The sequence below is a fragment of the Mesocricetus auratus genome, unplaced genomic scaffold, assembly GCF_017639785.1.
Source record: "Mesocricetus auratus isolate SY011 unplaced genomic scaffold, BCM_Maur_2.0 Super-Scaffold_100006, whole genome shotgun sequence".
Lineage (NCBI taxonomy): Eukaryota > Metazoa > Chordata > Mammalia > Rodentia > Cricetidae > Mesocricetus > Mesocricetus auratus.
In genome coordinates this window covers 41417311-41442622 of record NW_024429190.1, presented here as the reverse complement: position 1 = coordinate 41442622, position 25312 = coordinate 41417311, and the positions used below count along the sequence as shown (strand labels likewise).

The 25312-nt window shown below is 35.6% G+C and overlaps 1 protein-coding gene across 8 annotated transcripts in view; it reads left to right on the top strand.

Annotated features, from left to right (window-relative positions):
- Arap2 (ArfGAP with RhoGAP domain, ankyrin repeat and PH domain 2) overlaps window positions 1-25312 on the top strand; it is a 163565-nt gene that overhangs the window by 114996 nt on the left and 23257 nt on the right. For 7 of the 8 annotated variants that reach the window (XM_005074391.4, XM_040747092.1, XM_040747090.1 and 4 more), the window contains 6 exons: window positions 3637-3742; window positions 6600-6747; window positions 9528-9596; window positions 11945-12019; window positions 15263-15380; window positions 21058-21186. In XM_005074391.4, the coding sequence (XP_005074448.1) occupies window positions 3637-3742; window positions 6600-6747; window positions 9528-9596; window positions 11945-12019; window positions 15263-15380; window positions 21058-21186 (645 nt within the window). The remainder of the gene's footprint in view (window positions 1-3636; window positions 3743-6599; window positions 6748-9527; window positions 9597-11944; window positions 12020-15262; window positions 15381-21057; window positions 21187-25312) is intronic. The other variant, XM_040747094.1, reaches the window with a different exon arrangement.

Genomic DNA, 25312 nt, shown 5'->3' with positions numbered 1-25312 from the left:
ATTCTTTATTAGGTCATGCTACTTCTACTAAAAATTTTTTACATGCATTAATTAAAACTAAATCTAGGCAGTGGTGGCAAATACCTTTAATCCCAGAACCTGGGAAGCAGAGGCAGGTGGATCTCTGTGAGTTTGAAGACAACCTGGTCTACAGAGTACATTCCAGGACAGCCAAGGCTACACAGAGAAATCCTGTCTTGAAAAACCAAATGAATAAAATGAAACTTTAATTAAAACTAGCTCCTTTGTTGAAGCCATACAAGGATAATAACATTGTAATCATTTAATATTTTTCCTTTTTCTGTTTTATAGTTTTTATTCCATACTTGTAAGCAATATATGTATTTTTTAGTAATTCACTAGCATTTTTCATGTGTCTGAAGTGTTTTCAAAATGCTTATTTTCAATCTTTATAGTTTGTTTTTAATTTTTAACTTTTTATATGCCATAATATCACAGGCATTTCCTATATATACAATCTTATTCTGAAAAAACTTTGGAAAATGGCTCTTGAATTTGGCCATGTCTTTCAACTTTAAACAACTAGTATGTTTAAAGGGTCTGATTTTGAAATCAAGTCACAAATTTATGGCAGTTTTTCATTTTCCACAATAGCCCTTAGTAATATCAGCAAGAAGAGAATAGAATTGCAACTAAAAGTGTAGTGTTTGTAATTTAACTACCTAACTCAGAAGGTAGTTTTTGATTTGCTTCCAAGTATTTCTCTAGTCAAAAAGGTTAACTATAATCTCAAGAAGAGATAACAATATAATTTCCTGAGATGGAAACTATGTCATTACTTATTATGTCTCCATAAGACCAGTTTTCCTATGATACGATACTCATTTTAAAGATTTAAAGATAAATAAAATTTGTTTTCGTGTAAAATTATTCATCAAGAAATAGAGAGCCAATAAGTTTTTGCTAAAATTGTCTGTAACTGAGAAGTCTTTACTGTTGTCAGTTAACCCAGAAGAGGTGTTTAGCAAGTGTCAAGACTTTTTCAGAAAGTAAAGTTTTCATTTTTGACTTGTTGATAAATATTTGAGATATCTCTTAGAGACATCTTTGAAAAACCTGCAGGTCTTTTGCTTTTAGACACAATATGCCTCACCTAGCCATTTCTGAATGCATAACTTTGGGTCTCACCTTAGACTTTGTGTGACCTTATAGGGTCTGGCTCAATTGAAGCTAAGAATTCTTGTAGTAAGCCAGGCATGGTGGCACATACCTTTTATCCTAGTACTCTAGAGGCAGAAGAATATGAATCTCTATGAGTTTGAGGCCAGCCTACAAAGAAGGTTCCAGTACTGCTAGGGCTACCCAGAGAAACCCTGTCTGGAAAAACCAGCAAACAATAGAAATCAACAGAAAAACCCAAATAATTCTTATAGTAGCATATTAAGTATTTGTAAAATCATGGAGATTCTAAGAACACTATTAAAATATCTGAATTATTCTTTATAATTATTTTTTAAATTTTCTTGTTTTTTACTGATGTAATACAGTATTTTCCCCATAATTGTTAAATTGAAATGTTACATTTTGCATGTTCTGTATAGTGGAGACTGTGGTACAAAGTTGTAGTTCTAATCACATTTTTTGTGTGCATTTTACCTTTATTTCAGTATCAGGATCATCTAAAGTTTCCATAATATTATGTCATCACATAATACACAAGAGCTGGCAATTCTGCCAAACACTGTCATCCATGTGTTGATAGTCAAGTTGGGCTTAGGTACTACACAAGAATTATAATCCCAAGATTTTCCTGCTATGGTATTGATAATTGAATAATTTAGATAATATATTTTGATTATATTCTTTTCCATTTCCCATTCTTCCCTGGTCTTCTCTACCTCCCTACCCACTCAACTTCATGTATTCTCTCTTCGGGTCTTTCTCTGTCTCAATATAAACAAAAACAGAATGATACACAGAGAATTCACAAAGACTGTGGATTGTGATAGCACATATACAACTTAATTTCTTTTCCTGAAAAAGGCACAAAGTCCATTAATTCCTAAATCTGAATTATAGTATTAAAATGCAAGTGTTGTCTCTTGGGCTCATTGAAACTACACATGAGATCTATAAAAGGAACAGATGACTCAGAAAAGCAGGAAGGGAAAATATCCAAGTCACCAGTAAGTTTAGAATTATTTGTTATTCCAAGATAATACAAACACTTGTGAGTTTGAATAGGAATGTACTTTGAAGTATGTCACAGTTCCTGCATCACTGTGAGAACTTAGGGAACTTTTCAAGTGACTGCATACATTTAAAGAATCTTTAGAATGTCCCTGGCTTTTCTTATGTAGTAACTAGGGAGGACTAAGCAGGAAATGGAAACACCTTGCTTTCAGAGGTCACTGGCCATTGAACCAAAAGAGTAATGGCAGAGTCAGCAAAAGTTGTTGCTCTGAAGAGTGGTTGGTACTGTGTCAGCTGGTAGTTTGGACTGAATTGGCATTGTAATCCATCTGAATTCTACAATATGGAAAGTACTCAGGTCTCAGTTACTCTACAGAAGTGTCTTCTTGAGTTAAAAGGAGAAAGGACAATCCTTTCTCATTTGTCTTTTGATGGTCTGATTAATTTCTTTTCCTGACAAAGGCACAAGGACCATTATTTTCTGAATCTGAACTATGGTATTAATGGTGTTCATCACCTCTCCACATCGTCCTTTTGCTTTATCTGAGATTTGAAGGTAGCCTGGCTGGTAATTGGCTCCTTATGTAGATCACATGAATAGTTCAGTTCATAGTTCTGGGATGTCTCATAGCTTTGGAAAGACTTTTAGGATTTCATAAGTAAAAGGGGTCAGAAATATCATTTTCAAATATAATTGATGAAATCCCTCTATAGCCAGATACAATATATGTTTGGCAGGCTTAGCTTTTCAATGTATACTGAGATTTGAATAATTTGTTGACTGTATTTCTGTTAAGATGTAAAAGTACATAAAATAGGCTATATTAAAGGGAAAAAAATCCTGTTGCCCTCCCATTTTGAATGTGCTTAATTTTAAATTACAGATTATGAGAATTATAATATATGATTGTGTGATGTTGTTTAAATACTTTGTTTTTTACAATTACAGGCAATTGTGTTAAAAGTTTGAACCCCAGACTGATGGCTGAGAGGCCAACAGGGGAATGATCTAGAATCCATGAATGTAGTGTCAGTGAGGCGGCCTCAGAAATCTCTGGGGCCTTGGGTAGTAGATCAGTGTTTAACCATGGCTTACAAATAAACTTTGAAGACCATTCCAAATAGAGGACACATGGGGAAGGGCCTAGGTCCTGCCCTGGATGAAATGGCAGACTCTGGAGATCCCCCCAAGGAGGGCCTCACCCTCCCTGGGAAATGGTATGGGGATTGGGGGGGGGCTGGAGGGGACTGATGGAGGAACAAGGGAGGAGGGGTGAGAGAGGGAGCTGGGATTGACATGTGAAGCATTTGTGTTTCTAATTTAAATAAAAACATATATTGAGGAAATTTTTTTATTTGAATATTTTCTCTTGATACCTGATTGCATCTTTTATATGCTTATAATTTTTATTTAAAAATAATATTGAATGATATGTCTACAATATAAATGACTAGTTTAAATGTAAAGAATTTTCTCCCTAGATATACAAGATGAGAAGGTAAGAACTGAAAAATACAGAGCATTCATCCGCACTCTTCCGGGGGTCAACAGAGCGACACTGGCAGCTATAATTGAACACCTTTACAGGTAGGTGGATGCCTGAAGCTTCAGAGCATTTTAAAGCATGACCCCGTCAGTATGCCATTGTCTTTGAAACTTAAAGTTGTGTAGCTGGACTTTCAAGTCTTACTTGAAGACTTACAGATCTTAGAATACCATAAAACTGATTTTTAGGGTTTTTGTTTATCTCCCAGGTTTGTTTTTTCTTCTGGTGGTTGGGATTTTATATGTTAAGTGAGATTCCATAGTGAGCTATCGGCAAAACCTATAAAACATATATTCATATTGTGTCATACAGATAACTATATGAGATGCTAGAATAAAATTTAATGTATAATCTTAGAAGTAAGAGAAAATGAAGGAGTCAATATATGTTGACGCCCAAAAAAGCCTGCAGTTCAGACAATTCTTCAGTGCTAAAGAGACATAAGAACTGGATAGAAAACACAGTTGCCTGGGCGGTGGTGGCGCACGCCTTTAATCCCAGCACTCGGGAGGCAGAGGCAGGCGGATCTCTGTGAGTTCGAGCCCGGGCTGGACCGATAGCCTCCAAAACAATACAGAGAAACCCTGTCTCGTAAAAACCAAAACCAAAACAAAACAAAACAAACAAACAAACAAAAAACACAGTGGTCGCAGCTACTAGGAAGCTTGTAAAGAAAAATTGCTTGAACCCAGGAGTTCAGGAACATCCTGACCACAATAGACCTTGTGTAAACTAGCTTGCAAGCAAAAGACCCAATACCTGGGTGGAATGTTACCTTCTGAGACACAGGAATAATAAGTGACCAGAGTAGCTGCCTGACAGGAGGTTATGGCAGGCTTTGTAAGAATGCAAAACTATCTGGATGTTATAAGGAATGACTGGCATAATCTGACTTAGCATACTATGTGCTATAAAGGTAACACTTGGCAAGAGACAGGGAACACTAATTAGGAAAGATTTTCCTGGACTCAGATGAGAAGGGCAGAGTAAGTAAGACTATCAGAAGGCTAGATATGAAATACTGGGAAACAATAACATCTCAGTACCAAGAAGTAAAGAAAACACACACAGTTTATTCCAGAAATTAAGATAATTAGGAAAACTAAGTTTATTGATAAGTAAAGAGGTCCCAGAGGGATAGCTCAAGAAACTCAGGAATTGAGTAATGTAATCAAAAATGTGAGGAGTCACCTTGGATGCTGTCAGATTGATAAAGCTTCTAATCCAATACCTGCCCTGGATAACAACTCGGTTCTGCCATTAGTAGCAACCACTTAATTCCACTCACCATGTATTCATTATGCACTACAAAGTGATTAAAGCAAGCCTCTTACTGAGATTCTAGGAAAAGGGAGACCCAGAGATAAGTTTTCTAGATATTTACAGTCTAGTGTGATAAAAGTGCAGAAATGGTTTGAAGGAGTCCTTGCAGTTGTTACCTCTTCCTTTATTAAATTCAAGTTCCTTTCCCATCTTGTAAATCACCCATGATGACTGCCATTTCTTTATCTAATCTCTGCTATGCAATTTTGCATTTTATTATGGATTTCTGACATTATCATATATATTACTACTATGTTTACTACTTTTTTTGCATGCATCTCGTAGAGTCTATGTTCTATATACGCAGGAGCACCTCTCTCAGTCAGAAACAGTCTGTTCTCTCATGGTGTGTGTGTGTGTGTGTGTGTGTGTGTGTGTGTGTGTGTGTGTGTGTGTGTGTGTGGTTTTTGCAATGTAATTAAGTCAAGAATCATGTAGCTGGCCTATATTCAGTTTGTGAAAACTCAATAGAGATCATGAACGAGGCACTTGTATTTGTAATTCTCCTTGACAGTTTTATCCTTGTAAGTCCCCCTTGTGGAGGTGACTGCCATAGTGATGCACTTTTAACTTATATGAGTGAATGTTTAAAGTACCTTTTACAATATCCAAAGGTTAGTAGAAGAATTAATTTATTTGTCAATATCTATTTATTTGAGAAAGGCTTTGGGAGTGTGAAGAGATACCTTAGCAATTAAGATCACTTACTGTTCATTTGGGGGCTCAAATTCCATTTTCAGCACACATATGGCAGCTCAAAAATCATCTGTATATTAAGTTCCTAGAGATTCAATGCCCCTTCAGCTCTGCGTGGGCACCAGGTACATGCATGGTGCGCATACAAACACGTAGGTAAGTACTCATAAAATAAAATAAAACACATTAATAAACAATAAAATGAAGCTATTCTTAGTAATTTCTAACATGAGGAGGGCAGCATTTTTAAATTATGCTTTTGTTTTTTGAGATGCAATGATATCTGTTTTGAATAACTAGATGAACACCTGTTGTGAAAGGACTTGCCATAAAGAACCATTTGTATTTTGTTCTGTCCAGGGGAAAATAGTTGTCTTGGCTCTGCTGAGAAGCTAAAGAATATATGTACCTAAGTGATGGTACACTTGGTGGAAAATGCAGCCTCTGACTGGGAACCTCTTATTACAAGTTCAGGAAGTCCCTGTAGAGCCTGTAGTATCTTGACTTCTTGCCCTTCCCCTTATTTCATTATGATGCAGCTGCGTACATCATTTCCAAACAGGACTCACACATTTTTGTGCTCTGGGAAGGTGGTTGGTGTCCATTGATTGCAACTGTTTGTGTGCAGTCAGTCTCAGAGCACCAAATACCACTGCTCCTTTCAACAGTAGTTTTGCTTCTACTCTTAACTAGACTGTAAGTGTCTTTAAATCCCTACTGAACATTTTGTTTTGAAGAGCTTCATACTCTGTGTGTGTGTGTGTGTGTGTGTGTGTGTGTGTTTGAAAGTGATAAATGGTAACTGAGGATTTTAACTTACATTTCTATGAAATTCGTGAATACAAGTATGTCATAATGAGATATACTTTCCCATAACAGGGTTCAGAAATGCTCAGAAATCAATCACATGAATGCTCATAACTTGGCATTGGTCTTTTCATCCTGCTTATTTCAAACTAAGGGACAAACTAGCGAAGAAGTCAATGTAATTGAAGATCTAATTAATAATTACGTTGAAATATTTGAGGTAAGAATTCTAAATCTTCCCCCTTTTCCAATGGATTAGTCACCACAGCTTGCAGAACATGGTGCCTATTTCAGAATGTTACTCGGGTCCTTGTGAATACTTAAAAATAGAGACCACGAAGGACAGTTTGTTTTGAAGATTTTAGATATAATTGGATTTTAAAACAGTAACCATTTATTTAAATGTAGCAGCTTTTAAGAATTTTCACCATCTGTTGTCTGTTGGACAGCATACTATTTACAGGGCTTGTGTGTGTGTTTTCTGTTCACTGTGTATATGCATTAAGTATGTCTGCTGAGAGGTGTGAAGTTATGAGTAACAAATTCTGTGATCAACAAAAGCCTGTTAAATGCTGCTATTGAAATCACCTTTAAAAAAATACTGTGCTTCAGTTGGAGGAGAATTATGGAGCATTATCTTACGGCTTTTGTTGAGTCCTCACTTGTGTTTATTTCACTTTTCAGTTTGTGGTTCTCTGAAGTGAGTATTTTTATGTTCTTTAGTAAACTATTAGAACTGGAATGGTTTTATTGTTTAAGGAAGATAAAATATAGGAGATAAGATCAGGCCTTACTAATTCTGGGGAAAAGTCCCTTCCACTGTGTAAATAACTCTTACATCCCCTCTTTGGTCCAGTGTGGTTCAGAGCTCGCTCAACTGATACTTTCTTGTATTCTGTGGAAACAGATGTGCCAGATGAAACCAGATGAGTTGGCAGGACCATTTAATCATCTTGAGAATTATGTATTTTTGCTACTATTATTTTTTAATTAGTTTATTTATTCTTTCCTCACATATTGCATCCTGACTACTGTTTCACCTCCCTCCTTCCCTCCCAACCTCTCCTCTCCTCCAGATCTACCCCTCTTGCATTTCTCTTCAGAAAAGAGTAGGACTCTCATTAATATCAACCAAACATGGCATAATAATAAGGCTAGGCACTTACTCCTATCAGTGCTGGATGAGGCAACACAGTAAGAGGAAAAGGATCATAATGGAGGCAAAAGAGTCAGAGACAACCCCATTCCCACTGTTGGGATTCCTACAAGAACAACAAGCTACACAGCCATAACATATATTTGGAGAACTTAGGTCAGACCCATCAAGGCACCTTGATTATCTTTTTAGTCTCTATAAGATGTTGTGGGTTCTGGCTAGCTGATTCTGTGAGCCATATACTTATGATATCCTTGAACCCTCTGGGTCCTATAATCCTTCCTCCCCCTCTTAAGCTGAACACCCCCCTCTCAGGATAAAGCCTCTCTGATGATGATTATGCCTCTCTGTCTACAAGTATAGCAGAATATCATTAGGAATCATTTCATTGACTTTTTCTTTTTTAACCCGCCAGTAGTGTTTGATTCTATCCTAGGTCTCTGGGTTATCCAGCTTCTGGTTTCTGGCCCTGCAGGCAATGTCAGGTGTGGTTCTCAAGTTGGACAGGTCAGTGGTTGTCCACTCCAACAGTTTCTGTGCCACTTTTACTCCCAGAATACCTTACAGGCAGAACAAATTGTAGGCTGAAGGTTTTGTAGCTAGGCTGTTATGCCAGACCCTCTACTGGAACCCTTGCCTGTTCAGGAAAGGATCAGGCTCCATATCCTCCATTACTAGGCATCTTCCCTGTGGTCACCCTCGTAGATTCCAGGAAGTTTCCATCATGCTAGGTTTCAAATTTGCCCCTAAATGCCTCCTAATTACACTTTCTCTTCCTCTTTTCTCCCCTGACACCTGATTCCTTCTGTTCCCATCCTTACCTGTTCCCAGTCCACCTAAGAATTCTATTAAAATCTATTCTGTTTTCCCTTCCTAGGGAAATTCATGCATTCCCCCCTTGAGCCCTGCTTGTTACTTAGCCTCTCTGGTTGTGTGGATTGTAGCATTACTATACATTCCTCACAGCTAATATCAACATATAAATGAGTATACACCATGTTTGCACCATCCATTTACCTGTCTTTTTATTTTAACAGTTGAGTAATGCTCCATGTGATATATGTACCACATTTCCTTTATCCAATCTTCAGTTGAGGGAGATCTAAGTTTTTTTTTTTTCAATTTCTGGCTTTTATGAATAAATCTGCCGCGAACATAGTTGTGCAAATGTCATTGTGGTAGATTTAAGTGTCCTTTGGGTATATGCCAAAGAGTGGGACAGTATTGCTTATCATAGGAAAATGAATGATTTTAGTAATATAATAGTATGTACTTCAATTTCTAGGGGAGTTCATTTCAGAACTGCCTTTTAATTGTGCTTTGGTCTCTTTCTCATTTCCTCCTTTTTTTCTAGTGTTTTCATGTTTTGATCAACAGCAGCTTTGAAATGATCTGATGCTGAGATACACAAAAATAAAAGTGGCTTTACATGCTCTCTTTACTATTTTAATAAAGCTAAATGGTTTAGTTACTGAACTAAAAGTTTAATAAGTCATTAAGGAATATTTATATTTGAGTGATGAGTCTTATTTCTCACCTGCAAGCACTTTCAGAAACCGTCTGTGGGAACCTGTGCTTGTAAATCTCTATGGTTTTCCATGAGTAATCTCTACAGTCTGAATTGACATTGTCAAAGCGTATTCTGAGCCCTATGAGGCTCTGTTCCGTTGGCTTCATGCTGCCCAAATTGTAGGGCTCATGTGATCAAGATGGTGATAATGATCACCATCCTGGTCTCTTTGCAGTTTGCTGTTATTTAAATTCCTGAGGAGTTAGGTGAGAAAGAGCACTCTTGCTCTGTGTACTCTGCATTATTAGAATATCCCAAATTATATTTTAAACAGGTTAAAGAAGACCAAGTCAAACAAATGGACATAGAAAATAGCTTTATAACCAAGTGGAAAGACACTCAAGTGAGTAGTAAGAGTTAGTCTCTAAAGACTTAAAGACAAAAACGTTTGTAAATAACATTTGTGTGTGTGTTCAAGTTCCTATTCAAAGCAAAGTGAAAGAGACTGATAAGACTGGAGCAGCTCTGAAACCTGATGCGTATATGCAGACCTTATTAATGTAACCTTCAATGTTAAGAAAGCCATGATTACTATTTACTAAAAACGAAGCACTATTGGCTATGCCAGTGGATTGCAAAGGAAGCATTTAAAGCCAAAGAAATACTAGGCTAAAATCCCACAGAATAATGATTTTCTTCCTTATGATTATGGAAATGTAAATGATTTCTTACATGCTTCTACTCTGCATGCTCTCAGATGATTGTACTAATGAGAAGGTTTCTAAGGTGACCTGTGTAACACATACTAACTTTTGTCTGAAGTCTGCTCTTCTAAATTCTGTCCTGCTTTCCTAGTCACATTACATTGGATTTGTGTGTTCAGGGTGCACTGTGCTTTTCCAGGGTGCCTTCCCTTTTTTGATGAATTCACTGGGACGTCTTAAGGTTGATCATTAATCATCTTCTGGTAACTAGAAATGATAATGGATTCAGGATTTCACTGTAAATAATAGAAATGGGTCAAATGTACTGTGTTCATAATTACACTCAGATAATGAGGCAAATTCCTGCTTATTAGTCAGACCCAAAGTTTGCATCAGTACTGAAATGTCTGCTTCTAATTAAAGGAATCACTGCAGCTATCAGTCAACATGAAGCAGATGAGCGCATGCTTAGATTACCCTCGAACTAATGCTATGCTATTAATTACTTAACAAATTATTCCCTCCATTTTAACTGAAAGTAATTAATACAACTTCCAGAGGAGTTAGCTATAACACTAAACTAAAAATAATCTGACTTGTTGTCAGTGTTTACAATTCAGTGTGGATGTATTTCAGTCCTGAAATGAGGGATGGTGAGCCTGAAAGGAAGTCTTTGGCCATCTAGCCTATATTGTTATTGCTGGAGTATCTGCTTACATTGCACAACAAAGAAGAAGGTCTTGGATACCTTGGACTTATCATAAATAAAACAGTTATATGTAAAATAAATTGAGAAAGATAATGAGAATAATGTCGAAAATGGTTATTGCTGCTTGAGTCTTGCTTCAGTCTGTTTAAAGCCCTGTTTTGGAGTATTTGCTGAGTGTTTCTGTCTTGTTTTAATTCTCAGCTACTTAATTACTTAACTACTGAGCTACTTGTTTGTCTATGCTGTGTGTTTTTTGTGTTTGCCTTTTCAGTTTTTAAAATGTTTTCTTCTTGCTGTGATGTTTATACAAGGAGTGAAAAGCAAAAATGTTAGCTATCTTTTCCCCTAGACATCATATGTAAAGCCAAAACTGAGAAAGAAAAGTTGTAAATAAGATGTTCTGTGCATACGCTGACAAAATACCTGAGAATAGTTCTTCAAAGTACATTCCAGTCTATCCCCCCTGTACATTTTCAATTTTCTTACTCATTAGATTTTAGACTTTTATGCTAAGGAAAATTTAACATCAGAATGATTATATCTGAGAATTTCTTTAAATTATTGGTGACAGATGTTTTCAGTGCTTATATAGGGGATTTCTGAAGAAAGGGCTTTACAAATTATGATTTTATATTTTGATTTTATTCTTTGGTCTCTATTTTATTCTGTTCATCTACACTGTGCAGTCTGTCATTTTCCTTTTTCCTTGTAACTTTTCACTTCGTCTCTGTTTGGGCATGTAGTGACCCAAATAAGCATTGTTAAATGCTTCAGCAGGGATAATAAAAACTGAACCTCGCCATGCTTGTCTTACTTATCCTATTATTTTACTCTTACTTTTCTTGCTAAATAACTTTTCCTGTTTATAATTTTAGTTCAGCTTGAGGTAATGCTCCTCCCCATTTAGAGTTTGCATGTGTCAGCTGCATGAAAATTTACCAAGGCATATTTTGTCTTTTAAGATTATATCTACATAGATTAAGAGCTTTACATATTCTCTGGTTCCTAAACTGTTGTTAAATGCAGTCTACATCTATCCTAGAGTCACTGCTTCAGTATTTGAAGCTACTAAGGCCTTAACCATGGCATAAAAAAAATCAGAGTGTGAATGTTGTTGCTATCTGTACCAATTGTTTCGTCTAAGCTTTAGACCCTCTTGTCTGTAATCAATGTATTTTGAAATACATACCTAACAACAATTAACAGAGGAATTGAGTTAATTTCATTGGTGTACATTTTTTGAGAAGTGCGACAAACGTGTTGTAGCTCTCATAGGTATTGTGTCTGTGTTTTTTGTGACATACTTACATGTGCTTTCTTCACATCTGCCCTTTCTAGGTGTCCCAGGCTGGAGACTTGTTAATAGAAGTATTTGTAGAAAGGAAGGAACCTGACTGTAGTATTATAATTCGGGTGAGTACTAAGGAACAGTGTAAAGGGTACTGTTGGAATCCTAAGAGCTGATGTTCACTGACATATTTTCCAGCATATTTTGTATTTTAGGTTTTCTTCAGGTCAGACAGTGAGTGACAACAATATTGATCTTTCCTGAGAAGTTTAGTATTTTAATTATTTGGAAGATAGCATCATCTGTGCATTAGTTAAGATTTTTCTATATGCTAGGAAATAAACTGTACTCAAGGACTTGCTTCTCCCCTCCCTATAATTTTAACATGAGGCAAATTATTTATTCTGCTTCAGCCTCCATTTTCTTAATTATAAAATGAGGAAAAATTGCACTACTAATATTGTGTCATTGATGGGATGACTCATTAATCTAAAAGTATGTAAGCACATAGCAAATTGTTTTACAAACTGCTGTTTATTAAGTATCTATTTTAGTATTATTAATGCCCACTCTCAGCCGGGCGGTGGTGGCACACGCCTTTAATCCCAGCACTCGGGAGGCAGAGGCAGGTGGACCTCTGTAAGTTCGAGGCCAGGCTGGACCGACAGCCTCTAAAACAATACAGAGAAACCCTGTCTCGTAAAACAAAACAAAAAAATGCCCAATCTCATTTCTTATATTCTAACATTTAAACTTAAATATTAGATAACTCTTCCTTTTCTTTGAGCTAAGTTAAAAATAGATAATTTTCTTAATATTGTCTTTAGTAACTACTTCTCTTTAGGGACAGTAGCAGTGCCTGCCTGTGTTCTATCATGCTAAGATCCTCTTTTCTCCTGTGTAATTAGTATACATCCTTCTGTGTAACAGAAATTCACTTCATTATCTCTTTTAAACTCTAAGGATGCTAAATATAGTGTGACTATTAACTTAGGTAATTCCAGTGGTTATTTATGGTGACTACATGTCATTAGCTGCCTTGTTTAGGATGTGTAGCTAGAGCATAATCATAGAGTCTATGATCAGATCTCTTGGGGGGCACTTTTCTCTTCAGTTATCTCAGCATAGTTCTTAGGCTGAATGTGTGACTGTTGTTATAATGGATATGAAAAACTATTACAAATTAAATGGCAGACTAAGTCACCCAGAAAAAGTCTATTGATAATGCTAGAAGAGATAGGATACATGATTTAACTCTGCATGTGTGTAAATATAAATATATATATACATATGTATAACAAGAATACATATACTCTTTAAAAGCATGTTTTAATTTTGTCTTTCTAATTAAGTTTTATTAATATGCAAAGTTCTCATATTTTCTCACTGTCTTAAAATAAAAGATTATGTAATTCTAAATAATACCAAAAAGCAGAACAGCAATAGCAAGCTATATAGCAATGATCAAATAATCAGTGACTTTTGCACATAGCTTCAACTGAAAAATCAAGTTTCTATATTTATACTATTGATTTTGACCTCACGCCCTGTAGACAGATGGTATACCAAATCTTAGGGAATGGAAAATAGGAGCTAAGAGACATTAGGGGCACACCACAGACCTGGGTTCATTACACTACTGTTTGCATTCCATAAATTAATATGTTTCCTGCATGTGGAGTTCAAGGCCCTTCCTGCTAACTACTTCACATATTTCATTTTTTTCACTCAGTTTTAGTCCTTTAAGAAAGGCCTATATTAAGCTGGCATTTGTGGCACACACCTTTAATTCAAGCACTCAGGAGGCAGAGGCAGGCAGATCTCTGTGAGTTTGAGGCCAGCCTGGTCTACAGAGCAAGTTCCAGGACAGCCTCCAAAACAATACAGAGAAACCCAGTCTTGAAAAACCAAAAAAAAAAGGGCGGGCTATATTTCTTCTTTAAAAATTCTTTCCAGGACTGCAGAAGTGGCTCATCAGTTAGGAGACATGGATGTTCTTCTATGTGACTGTAGTTTGCTTCCTAGAACCCACATGTTAGCTCACACTGTCTGTTACTCCAGTTCTAGTAAATCTGAAACCCTCTTCTTACCTCAGTGGGCATCAGGCTATCAAGTGATACAAACATACATTCAGGAAAAGCATCCAAACCCAAAACATAATAAAATAATGATATAAATAATTAAGTAATAAATAAGTAATAAATAATACAATAAGTTTAAAAATATGTAGGGCCACGCCGATTTGAGGCATCATGGAATTGTTCACTTGCTGTTTCCATTGTTTTATGTTCTTCACTTTTACTGGATACTGAGATCCAATGTAAGTTTACAATTCTTTATGCTTCTCTAAATGGAAAAGTAATATGCTTCATTGTATAGTTAATTATTTTATAAATTAAACCCCAAATTTCATGAAGATAGAACAAGCCAGTCATGTATAATGGTACGTGCACGCACGCACGCGCGTGCACACACACACACACACACACACATACACACACACCCACACAATATGAACTGATGAGAATTTTAACAGATTTTTAAGTTACAATATTCTTGCAGACTTATGTTGCAGTTGTAATTTTCTAATTGTTAATATGTCTGCTGTTCAACATTATCAGTAAATTCTAACTAAAGAAAACCCTGTTGTTTTTAAATAATAGACAGTAAAAATTGGAAAGACCTCAGAAACCCCAGAAGTCCCTAAAAATGTGATATGCTCATACAGTGACCTCTGACTTTGAGATGCTTGTGGATCTGGGCCCCAGGCTGGCACTGCAGATTCTACTGAATCCTGAAATGCACTCTGTATGTTGGTATGCCACCATCTGTCACTTGGCTTTGCAGTTTATACCACAAACACCAAAACCCTGGGGCTTCTTGGCATGGCAGATACTGTTTAATCATCTTCATATTATTTAGTGTCCATGCTGAATAAAACAAGTGACTCTATACACTTGATTATAGAAAGGCAAATGACAAGTTTTGCTGTGAGTAAATTATATGACTTATCTGATAGTGTGATAGTGTGTGTGTGTTTGTGTGTGTGTGTCAAAGAGGGGGAGAGAGAGAGAGAGAGAGAGAGAGAGAGAGAGAGAGAGAGAGAGAGGGAGAGAGGGAGAGAGGGAGAGAGAGACTTGGTTTATCTTGTATGAGGGACCTAATTTAAGAAAAATAATTCCCCCCAATCCCCAATGTTTCTATATTACAATATCTCTTTAACTTTATACTGCAATATATTTTGTGGAGAAAAATCTCACTGTCATGTTTTCATTGCTTGGAGAATCATGAGATGGGGAACCTGATTGCCCTAGCACAAAACTGTTTCTATGTCAGACATCATTGAAAACATGCTTCTTCTTTTACAGATATCTCCTGTAATGGAAGCGGAAGAGTTAACTAGTGACATATTAGCAATAAAAAATATTGTTCCTACTAAAGGTGATGTTTGGGCTACATTTGAAGTCATTGAAAATGAAGAGCTAGGTGAGTGGCTTTTATGCTAGAGATTCTTTAATTTCTTATAAAAAGAAGTACACTTCGTGACTAGCTATTACTAACATTTGCTGTTTTCCAAAGGACTCACGTTTCATTGTGAATTCCAATCTACCTCTGTGCCTGTCTTGACATATGTTATCACCACTTGAAATTTACATCCTATGATGTTGCTCATCAGAATAATTAATTCTTTCATTAATTATATAAATAAGTATAGGTATATTTTTTGCTACCTCATTAAATAATGTTTGATTTATAGCAATATCCTAAATGATGTTACCTCCCATCGCCTTATCTTTGTGTGGTCTTAGTAAGAACAAAAGATAAATATTTAAAAGATTATTGCTCTCTCCAAATCAGTAATTTTAGATCCATCAGAAATCTGTCTTTTGGCTGTTCCATTTTCTTCTATCATCGTTGTATCACTTTGTCATCTTTCCTCCCAAATAAACTGAAGACTAAAGAAACCATTTCAAACACCTTGACTAGCCTGGTTCTGAAGTGCTGAATAAGCTTAACATTCTAATGACACCATTTGGTTTTAAAGACATCTAGGAAAAAAATATGATACAGAATTTCATTGTACCTTGACCATCTGTCTAGATGATACCTACTGAGGTCTTGGGACCCTTTCAAGTTTAGCTGTCAAGCTGCCAAAAGGAAAACCGAGCTCAAGATAAAAATTAAAATTCAATGTTGAGCTACCCAGGATGCATGATTTGGAATATTGATGTCAGAATTAGAATGGAAGGGGATTAGTATTCATTCCTTCATCACTCCATCTCAATATTTGTATTCATTTGATTTTTCCATGCATAATTCCTTAAAAATTAATGGGACTTACAATACGATATTGCCAATACGTCGTGTCAAGATACAGTATTCCTTGGTGCCTGGGTGTCAATTCTCAGTATCTCCCTTCATTAGACACAGTCCCCAGTGTACAGAATTGCTCTGGCAAGTGACTCCTGTGACCTCCGACTGTGAAACTCAGCAGCCCAGCTTTCAGCTTCTACCTGACATTCTGTGCCATTGATTGTTAATGACCTTTCTTTTTTTCCTGTGGTGATATCCAGTCTATTTTCAGTGCTGCCTCCATGTTCTTCTTCATTTCTCAGTCATTCCATCAAATTTGTGTTTTCTTCCTCTTCTGTCCATTGTTAAACATTGTGTTTGTCTTTATGAATTTCCTTTTGTTATCCTTTTCTACTTTTACATACCCATTGTGTTTGACTTGCATTGGGAGATAGCATTTTTTTATATATATCTTTGTTCTTGCCCACCGTAACCCACTGCTGGTTCTTACTAAGACCAAAGTGTCTCTGCATTGGTGCTCATGCTACCTGCCTTAATAAATGTTTCATGGTAAAGTTAGTACATTTTTGTTTTAATTTGATTTTGTCTCTAATTTCCAACTCTGGGCATTATAAATAATAACAATAAATTTAATATCTTGACTAAATAAAGCATAGTATATAACCCTATGATCTAGATTCCTTTAATTTTTTCCCAAAATAAATCATTTTGATTCCCACTGTCATTGTAATTGTGGGTAAAAGAGATCTATTATCGTTATTGCCAAGATTAACTATGTAAGTCACAAACCAGTTTATATTGTTCCATCATTAAAAAGCATCTTTTCATTGCTTCCTCATTCCCTGATTATTCCATCATTGTGACCTTCCACAAATTTCTAAACATGGATCAAATATGCTCAAGGTTTTTTTTTTGGTCAGGAAGAAATATAAATACTCTCTGTTACAGATTCCAATGGAGTCCTCATTTCTACCCTAAACTTACAACCTTATTATGTTATCGACATTTCAATCTATATTCTGGGCTTCTGTTATAGAGACCATGAATGTTTATTAATTTCTGTTTATTCTATGCTAGGTTTCTATTATCCTTCTCTACACATTTCCAAACTCCTAACACAAATCAATTACACAACCTTCTGACTCATGTATAAGCTGCGATCATGTGTATGACCCATTGTTTTTTTCTGCTGAATTCCCATTCATCGGCTTTCTGTTCTTGTCACAAATAGCAGTGATAAGCCATATAAAAGAGGGAGAGAGTTCTTTTATCTCACCACTCAAACATTTCATCGTGTGCTTTGTTGATCTTTGGCCCTGTGCAGGGCGAAACATCTTTGTGGGTAGTATGAATCAGGGAAAAGCTGCTTATCACTTGATAGTGAGGAAGCAAAGAGACGAAGTCACGGTCTCAATTTCTCCTTCAAGAGCATGCCCCAGTGAGCTGGCATCTTTCACTTACAGAACACTAGACACAGGTTCCACTATACCAGAAGAGCACCATAGGCCTTGGCCAAATCTTCAATACACGACCTTAGGAGATATTCAGAACCTAAGCTGTAGCAGAGGGTTTTTTTTTGTTTGTATGTTTTGTCTCCATCATCAGCTACTCTGTTCTAAGCAGTGCTGTGGTTTTAGTACTTAACCCCAAACTGATCTTACTCTGTATGTATGCCCTATACTTTTCAAAGGATTATCTGCTTGAGGAGCCTCCCTTTAAGTAGACTTCAGTGAGGATTTTAGTTTTATGAAGGAAGTACTTATTGTGCAGCAATATGATAGCAAAATATTTCCTTTTAACTTGAAAATACTATGGTATGGAAGAACTACGTGCTTTTTGTTAATATTATTTCAAGCTCTTTCATCTCACCTGTAGGAAAATGCTAACAAAATGCCAGTTGGAATGGAGAGAGAATTTTGCCCTGAGTTTGGCCCAAAGAAGTAGAAGTGGAAATTGCCATAATCATTTGTGGAAACCTGTGCTATCAATGGTAGATATTTATTGATAGCAGCTGTTATTTCCAATGAAAATTCACTGCTTTCCCTGTTGAACTAGGTAGAAAAGTTTAATTCTTTGCATATTATTTTAATCAATTGATGACATTATTTTTATGAAACTGGAGAACTTCCTTCCTAATCTGTACCCTCTTTACACTGAATGAAGTAGACAGTACAAAGTGCTGATTCTAGACAATGTCCTGCTCCCACAAGATACATGCCCTATCCTATATAATCTGCCATGACACAAGGTCACTCAAGGCTGGTAGCGCCATCAACAAACATATATTTGTAACTGTTTATGTTCTAATAGTGATTGATGCCTCAGTCTATTTTTCAACCCTTTCTTGAATTGGAAATTGTGTGATTTTACAGTTGTGTTTGTTGGGCTGTAGTATTTGTCTCTTAATTTTCAATCTCATTTTTTATCTAGGAAATTGAAATTGCAAGGTTTCCATCCTCCTCAATTATTTCATGAAGTGATCCTGAGCAGAATAAAAATACTCTTAAATTTTGTCACAAGAATTAATTATCTACCCATTAACAAGCCTCTGTGTCTACTCTAACACATTTCAGTATAGTGAGAAGACAGAATCTGCTTATAATTGAGTGTGATAGTTATGCTCTTTGGTATAGGTCTTCTGATAATTGGAAATCTCATTATCAATTCTGTTGCATGGCTCATCCCCTACTCCAATACCTGCCTTGTCATTCTTATTGCTCAATCATTTTCCCTACATGTAATGTTGCTAATGTACTTACCAGTAAAAGGAAAAAGGCAACCTAATTTTTTGGCTCATATTACCTTATTTTGAACTCAAAAACATCTTTAGACTCTCTTCCCTCCCAAAAATCAGATATCAGCAACCATTATGAGAAACTTACATTGTTGACCAAAGTAATCCTAACAATTGAACTTAAAATATCAGGACTTAAAGTGCAGTAGGTTTAGGATTCAAAATCTGCTTCCTGCCATACTTGTTAGATGAGTAGACCAAAAAGGAAAGTTCTGTGAGAAGTCCCCTTACTTGTAAAGTAAGAAGATTACTGACTGGTACTGAAGAGTTGAGTTGTGAGAATGTTAATAATTAATATATCATACACAATGCATATAGTATCTGCACAGTGGTTATCCTGGAAATTGACAGCCTCTGCTGTGATCAGTACTATTAGCCTGCATGTCGTTGACAACAGGTGTGTAATTGGAATACTTATTGTGATTAGATTTATATTTGGATGTACCTACTTCCAACTACCCAAGGATTTCTTTGTGAGTCTATCTCTTTAATCAGTAATTGAGTTATAACTTAGACAAATTATAAGCAATTTGGATTTTTGTCCAATTTTCCAGAAAAGATTTGTAACAAGCAAAATCATTTTAACAAAAACAATTGTCACTTTTCTGTCCTTTGGTTTTACAAAGACAGTGTTTTGTTTACCTGATAATTATTTTCTGTTAATTATGGTCTACGATATAAACTCCCAATGGACTTCAGTCCTGGGATAGTTACTGAGAATCTACTATGTAGTCAGTATTGTGCTTTGTGTGTGTATATCTTTATGATGCATGGTTAATAGCTATTATAATAATAAGTAGACATGTTTTAATGGGCACAAAAGGACAAACAACATTTTCTTTTATGTATAAGAAGCCAAAATTTTAATTTCTTTCTTGGATACCTGGTTTTACTGATGACTTCTCTCCTCCTAAATAATGTAATCCTCCTAAATAGAAGGAGATGAGGTGATATATTTATTGCATAGTTATCATGATTCTGTCATCAGTTTTAGTAGGATAAGTCAACAGCTAGGTACTATTTGGCATATTCTTCTTTGCTTGTTGTTAGCATTAGTACTTTAACTATAAACATATTCCAGAATTGATGTGATGCATATTTGGTGACTGAAATTATTAACTGATGCCCAGCTGCAGAGTTGGGAAAGAACAGTGGCATCTTCATATCAGAACTTCTGTTCTGTCTGCTTTTTTATTTGCTGCTATTCCACAATTTAAAAAGTTGCATATCCCCAGAAAATGCTTTTGTACACACATCTTTATTAACAATTTGACATATTTTAATCTACAAATATAACTTCCTTATGAAATTTTAATTATTGTTGAAAATGTTTTGTAAAACTCCATGCTAAGAATGTATGATACAGTTTTCTAAAGCTAAATATATATGGATTAAAAATCATCAAAGAGATTTGCTTCAGACATCATTTAATTCCTTGCTTGTAGGCTTCTTGTGTAGAGTTAATTTATAGTACTACCACAAGGTTCGTATATTTCTACTCATAGTTAAAGAGGAATAAATAATGTACTATTCTTATTTTCAAAGGTTCTCTGCAACCATTTTTTTATGATTTGATATTGATTCACTATGAGCATAGTATCTATAAATTATTCATGATTATTTATTGGAAATTATAAGATTATAATCTTATTGAGATAAACAAAGTATTAATTTGTACCTACTAACATTGGACAAGATTAATCTACTAGTCCTCTTAAAGTTATTTAATTGTATATGCTAATAGAAAAGTTATCTAAATTAAAAACAGTTAGACTAAGATACATCGTCATTGTTGTAAATGAGATTTTTATCTGAAAGGCAGCACATCTAAAATTTGAAATAATGGTTGTATAGATTAATTTATATAATAATTTGCACTGCCATGTGTTACCTGTATGTATTTGGTTCTCTTGTTTACAATTCTAGTACTGTCACTGTTCAATGAAAAATGTTTATGCCATGGCACACATATCTTTCCATGAGATTTTTTGAAAACCTGTAATCATTAAATATGTTTCTATATCAGTTTCAGCTTAACTTGGTTTGTTTTTTCAGAGCGTCCTCTTCACTACACAGAGAATGTGTTGGAGCAGGTGCTTCAGTGGAGTTCATTAGCTGAACCCGGTTCTGCTTATCTTGTGGTGAAGAGATTCTTAACCGTTGACACAATTAAACACTGCAGAGGTAGGCGCGCTTCCTTCACATTGCAAAGGTGGTTAAAAGTTCAAGTTGCTGAAGAGTAGTTATTAAGACACAAGTGGTGTCTGACAATGGGGGAAAAGGAATGGAAAAATACAGACTCTGATTCCATGGTATTGTGAGGAAGTTTAGTGTGTTTCACTGAGGTGGTAGCTGACTCATGTGATGGTACCTGCGGATGCAATGGAAGTAGTGGATGTTTATTCCCTAGTGGTAGTTTGTGCTTATGGGTGTTCTAGTTTTTATTTTGTGGTGTCGTCTTGATTAATGTAGACATTAATTTCTGGCCATTTGATATTTAGTGTGTGGTATATGCCTCACTGTTATTTTGATGATGTTTAGAAATAAACACAAATGCAGGGACACAACATTTAACGGGAGGGAATGAAGACACACAGCGATGCTCAACAGGAAGTCAGCTAGCAGAGCAAACCACAGGCAATGGTCTCTCAATACATGAGATGTCAAAGGTTTGATCTCGACACTTTTCTTCTGGTGTGGTGTCATCAACTGACAATTCAGATCAACATTTCATCTGGTCTTATACTTAAAACAAACCTCAAAGCTAAGCATTAAGATCTGTTAATATGAACTTGTGTATTACAACGATAAGGAATGTCAATAATAGCCATTACAATTTATTATTCATGTACAATTAACCAAGCACTAGAGATAGCACTGATCATTTAAAATTCTAACAATATTTTACTTATTATTTAAATTTGATTATGTTTGGCAAAAGTCCTTCTACCAATTACTCTCCTTCAATTTCTCCCCTTTTCCATTACCACATATGGTGGTTTGAGTGAAAATTTCTTTTTTTTGAATGGTTGGTTTCAGTTGTTGAACTCTTTGGAAAGGATTGAGAGGAATAGCTTTGGAAACAGGCTTAATGGCTTCAAAAGCCCATGTGCCAAGTCTCTCTGTCTGTCTGATTCACACGGATCAGAATGTAGCTCTCAGATACTTCTCCAGCAACATGTCTGCCTACCTGATTCCTTGTTTATACTGTGCATAGCTCATTCTTCCAGGAATTAATATATATCCCCCAAAGTGAATGAGATCCTAGAAAAATTTCAAAAGTAAATGTTTTGATTGAAGCTTTTTTTTGTTAGTAGTTGTTATTTGGGGCTCGAGATAGGAATTGCAAGCTGCTTAAAAGGTTTTAACTCTTCTATAAATTTCCCATTAATGTTTTAAAGGGGGTTGACTGATACTCAAATTTGTTAAAGGAAAATAACCTCTTTTGTTACAGTTTTTTTTTTTTTTTTTTTTTTTGGTTTTTACGAGACAGGGTTTCTCTGTATTGTTTTGGAGGCTATCGATCCAGCCCGGCCTCGAACTCACAGAGATCCGCCTGTCTCTGCCTCCCGAGTGCTGGGATTAAAGGCAAGTTGGGGTTATCTTTTTAGATTGGCTATAGACTTTTTAAATGTCAGTTTCTTGAATAATGATTTTCACCAATGAGTTTTTTTTTTCTGTAATCTTAACTTTCTTCATGTCTTTTATATTGTGATGGATTTTGGATGTGGTAGGTATTCAGTCTTCTTTGTGTCCATTGGCAAATGATTCTGGCTCCCTTTTCTAGAATTATTGCTCCACTTCTGACATCCATTACACCCTAAAATTTGTATATAAAAATAATGTAAGCATGGCTGATAGGATTTCCCTAACAATTCATTAGCAGAAAACTTTGGTTTAAGAAAAATAGTCATTGTTAAAAATCAGTGAGACGGGCGTTGGTGGCACAAGCCTTTAATCCCAGCACTTGGGAGGCAGAGGCAGGCGGATCTCTGTGAGTTCGAGGCCAGCCTGGTCTACAGAGCGAGTTCCAGGACAGCCTCCAAAGCCACAGAGAAACCCTGTCTTGAAAAACCAAAAAAAAAAAAATCAGTGAATGAGGAGGCCTAGGCAACCTAGGGGGCTTTGGGTAGTAGATCAGTATTTATACTTGGCACACGAATGGACTTTGTATGTCCATCCCACAATGAGGGATATTCTCTCAGCCTGGATGAAATGACAGACTCTGGAGATCCCCCATGGAGAGCCTCACCCTACCTGGGGAATGGAGTCTGGATTGGGCAGGGGGTAGCATAGCAAGTAGGCAGGGGAGGAGGGGAGGGGGGGAGGGAGCTGGGATTGACATGTGAAGCAAGCTTGTTTCTAATTTAAATGAAAAATATAAAAAAGAAATAAGCAGTGTGGATAAAAATTAAGTTGTGTATACTAGCAAAACAGTAAAAATTCAATTTAAAATAACAACCTCAACCAAAAAAAAAAAGCAGTGAATGAGTAATATTAAAGACCTTTTTCCCATATTTAAAATTTTAAGAATTCTTAGTAACCAAGTTGATATCAGTGCTTTAAGAACAAGATCAATTAGATGTAACCACATTTTGTGTAAGCAACAGACAGCTAATGCTTTAGCATCTCGTTAAAGCAAATTTGGCACAGTACATGCTTAGCAAGGGTAAGATCCTGGCTTCAATCTACAGCAATGTTAAGAAATTCCACTAAAACACCCTTTGCTGTCTCTTTTTTTCCTAGCTATTTGATATTTATTCATTCCCACATTATGTGTTTACATTTTATTGATTCTGTAAGTTTTTCTCTTCATGTGTAATGAGCATATGAATCTGTTTGAAGTCATGCTTCCATGACTTTTTAAGTTTGGAACTTTACTGTACAGTATTCGCTGTGTTATAAGGATTTTAATTTCCCCAGGTGTCCTGCTTTACCCAAACCATTTAAAATGTAGATATCATACGGAGGAGTGAATTTTAGAATCATGCAGCACTTAATTACTGCTCATTCATTTAATGTAATGAGATAATGTGGTTTATTTTTATACAAGTATATGGAGTAAATATTTCTTGTCATTACTTAAAACTCAGCCTGTGTTTGCTCAGGAATAGCCTTTCATGTCTGAGAATCATTTAATGTCATGGCCATTGTTGTTATGAGTTAATTAACTTGAAAAGACAGAGTAATAGTCCTTAGGTTTCATTTCTTCCCTATGGACTACAAATTGAAACACTGAGATAAAGAAAATGAAGCTTTATTTAAGTTGCTATTTAGACTTTTATTCTAGCTATTATTCTAAGACTATCCTTTATTCCATTTCATTTATACGAACTTTCCACATCTATTTCATGAGTAAAGTTTAAATTTATCATCTGTAAACTTCCAGATAAAATAATTTTATATTGTTGAATCATATTTAAATTAAAAAATACTTTAAATTGCTCCAATAAAATTTTACTCCTAGAATCAAATCTTAATGATATGAATAGTGAAGAAATACTCTAAACACAGAACATTGTATGTCAACTGCAGATCCAGTGTGTTTGTCTACATTTATATTGCTGTATGGGGCAGATGGTTACACAGTCCAAATGTAATAGATTTTGGAAAATTCACACAGGACACTTAAAACCTTTGCTGTTAGTAGACTTAAGAAAATCACAGTAAAACTAGGACTATGAATCATAACCTAGTTGAAATTATTTGTATTCCACTCTGCATGGAATCTTGCTGAATTCATGTATGTATACAAGTTTGAAGGTTCAACCTAGATCACTTCCAGGGGAAGTATTGTCTTGAAGATGTATGATAATGGTCCTTGGTAGTCACTGTAGGCTGTGAATGTCCAGATAGTTTCTGATAGACTAATTCTGTAGGGAGGAAAGCAATTGGTGAGTTTTATTAGCTTTCTGTTTCATGCAGGAATCTATAACCAGGAATTTAAAGGATTGTTAAGCATCATCTTTACCCAGAGGGAAGTAAAAGAAATCTAAATGTCCAAAACCTATTTAATGTAGGACTACAAATACAGAATGCACTGAATGACTGTGTGGGTCAAAATGCTTATTCAGTGCTTTCAAGCACATAAAACTAAATTCACTGTATCACTGTTGACATCTACCCTAACAAGGAAGATCTTCTAGTGAGGAAAATGTCATTCTTTGCTCATTCTTGTCTCAGTATAGAAAATAGTATTCTATGTTATATCTACATTATAATTGTAGGTTTATTTTTAACTTGTCAGAGAACCATAGTAAGCCACAATTTTCACATTTATAAATTTAATAACATTGTATCTACTGTCTAT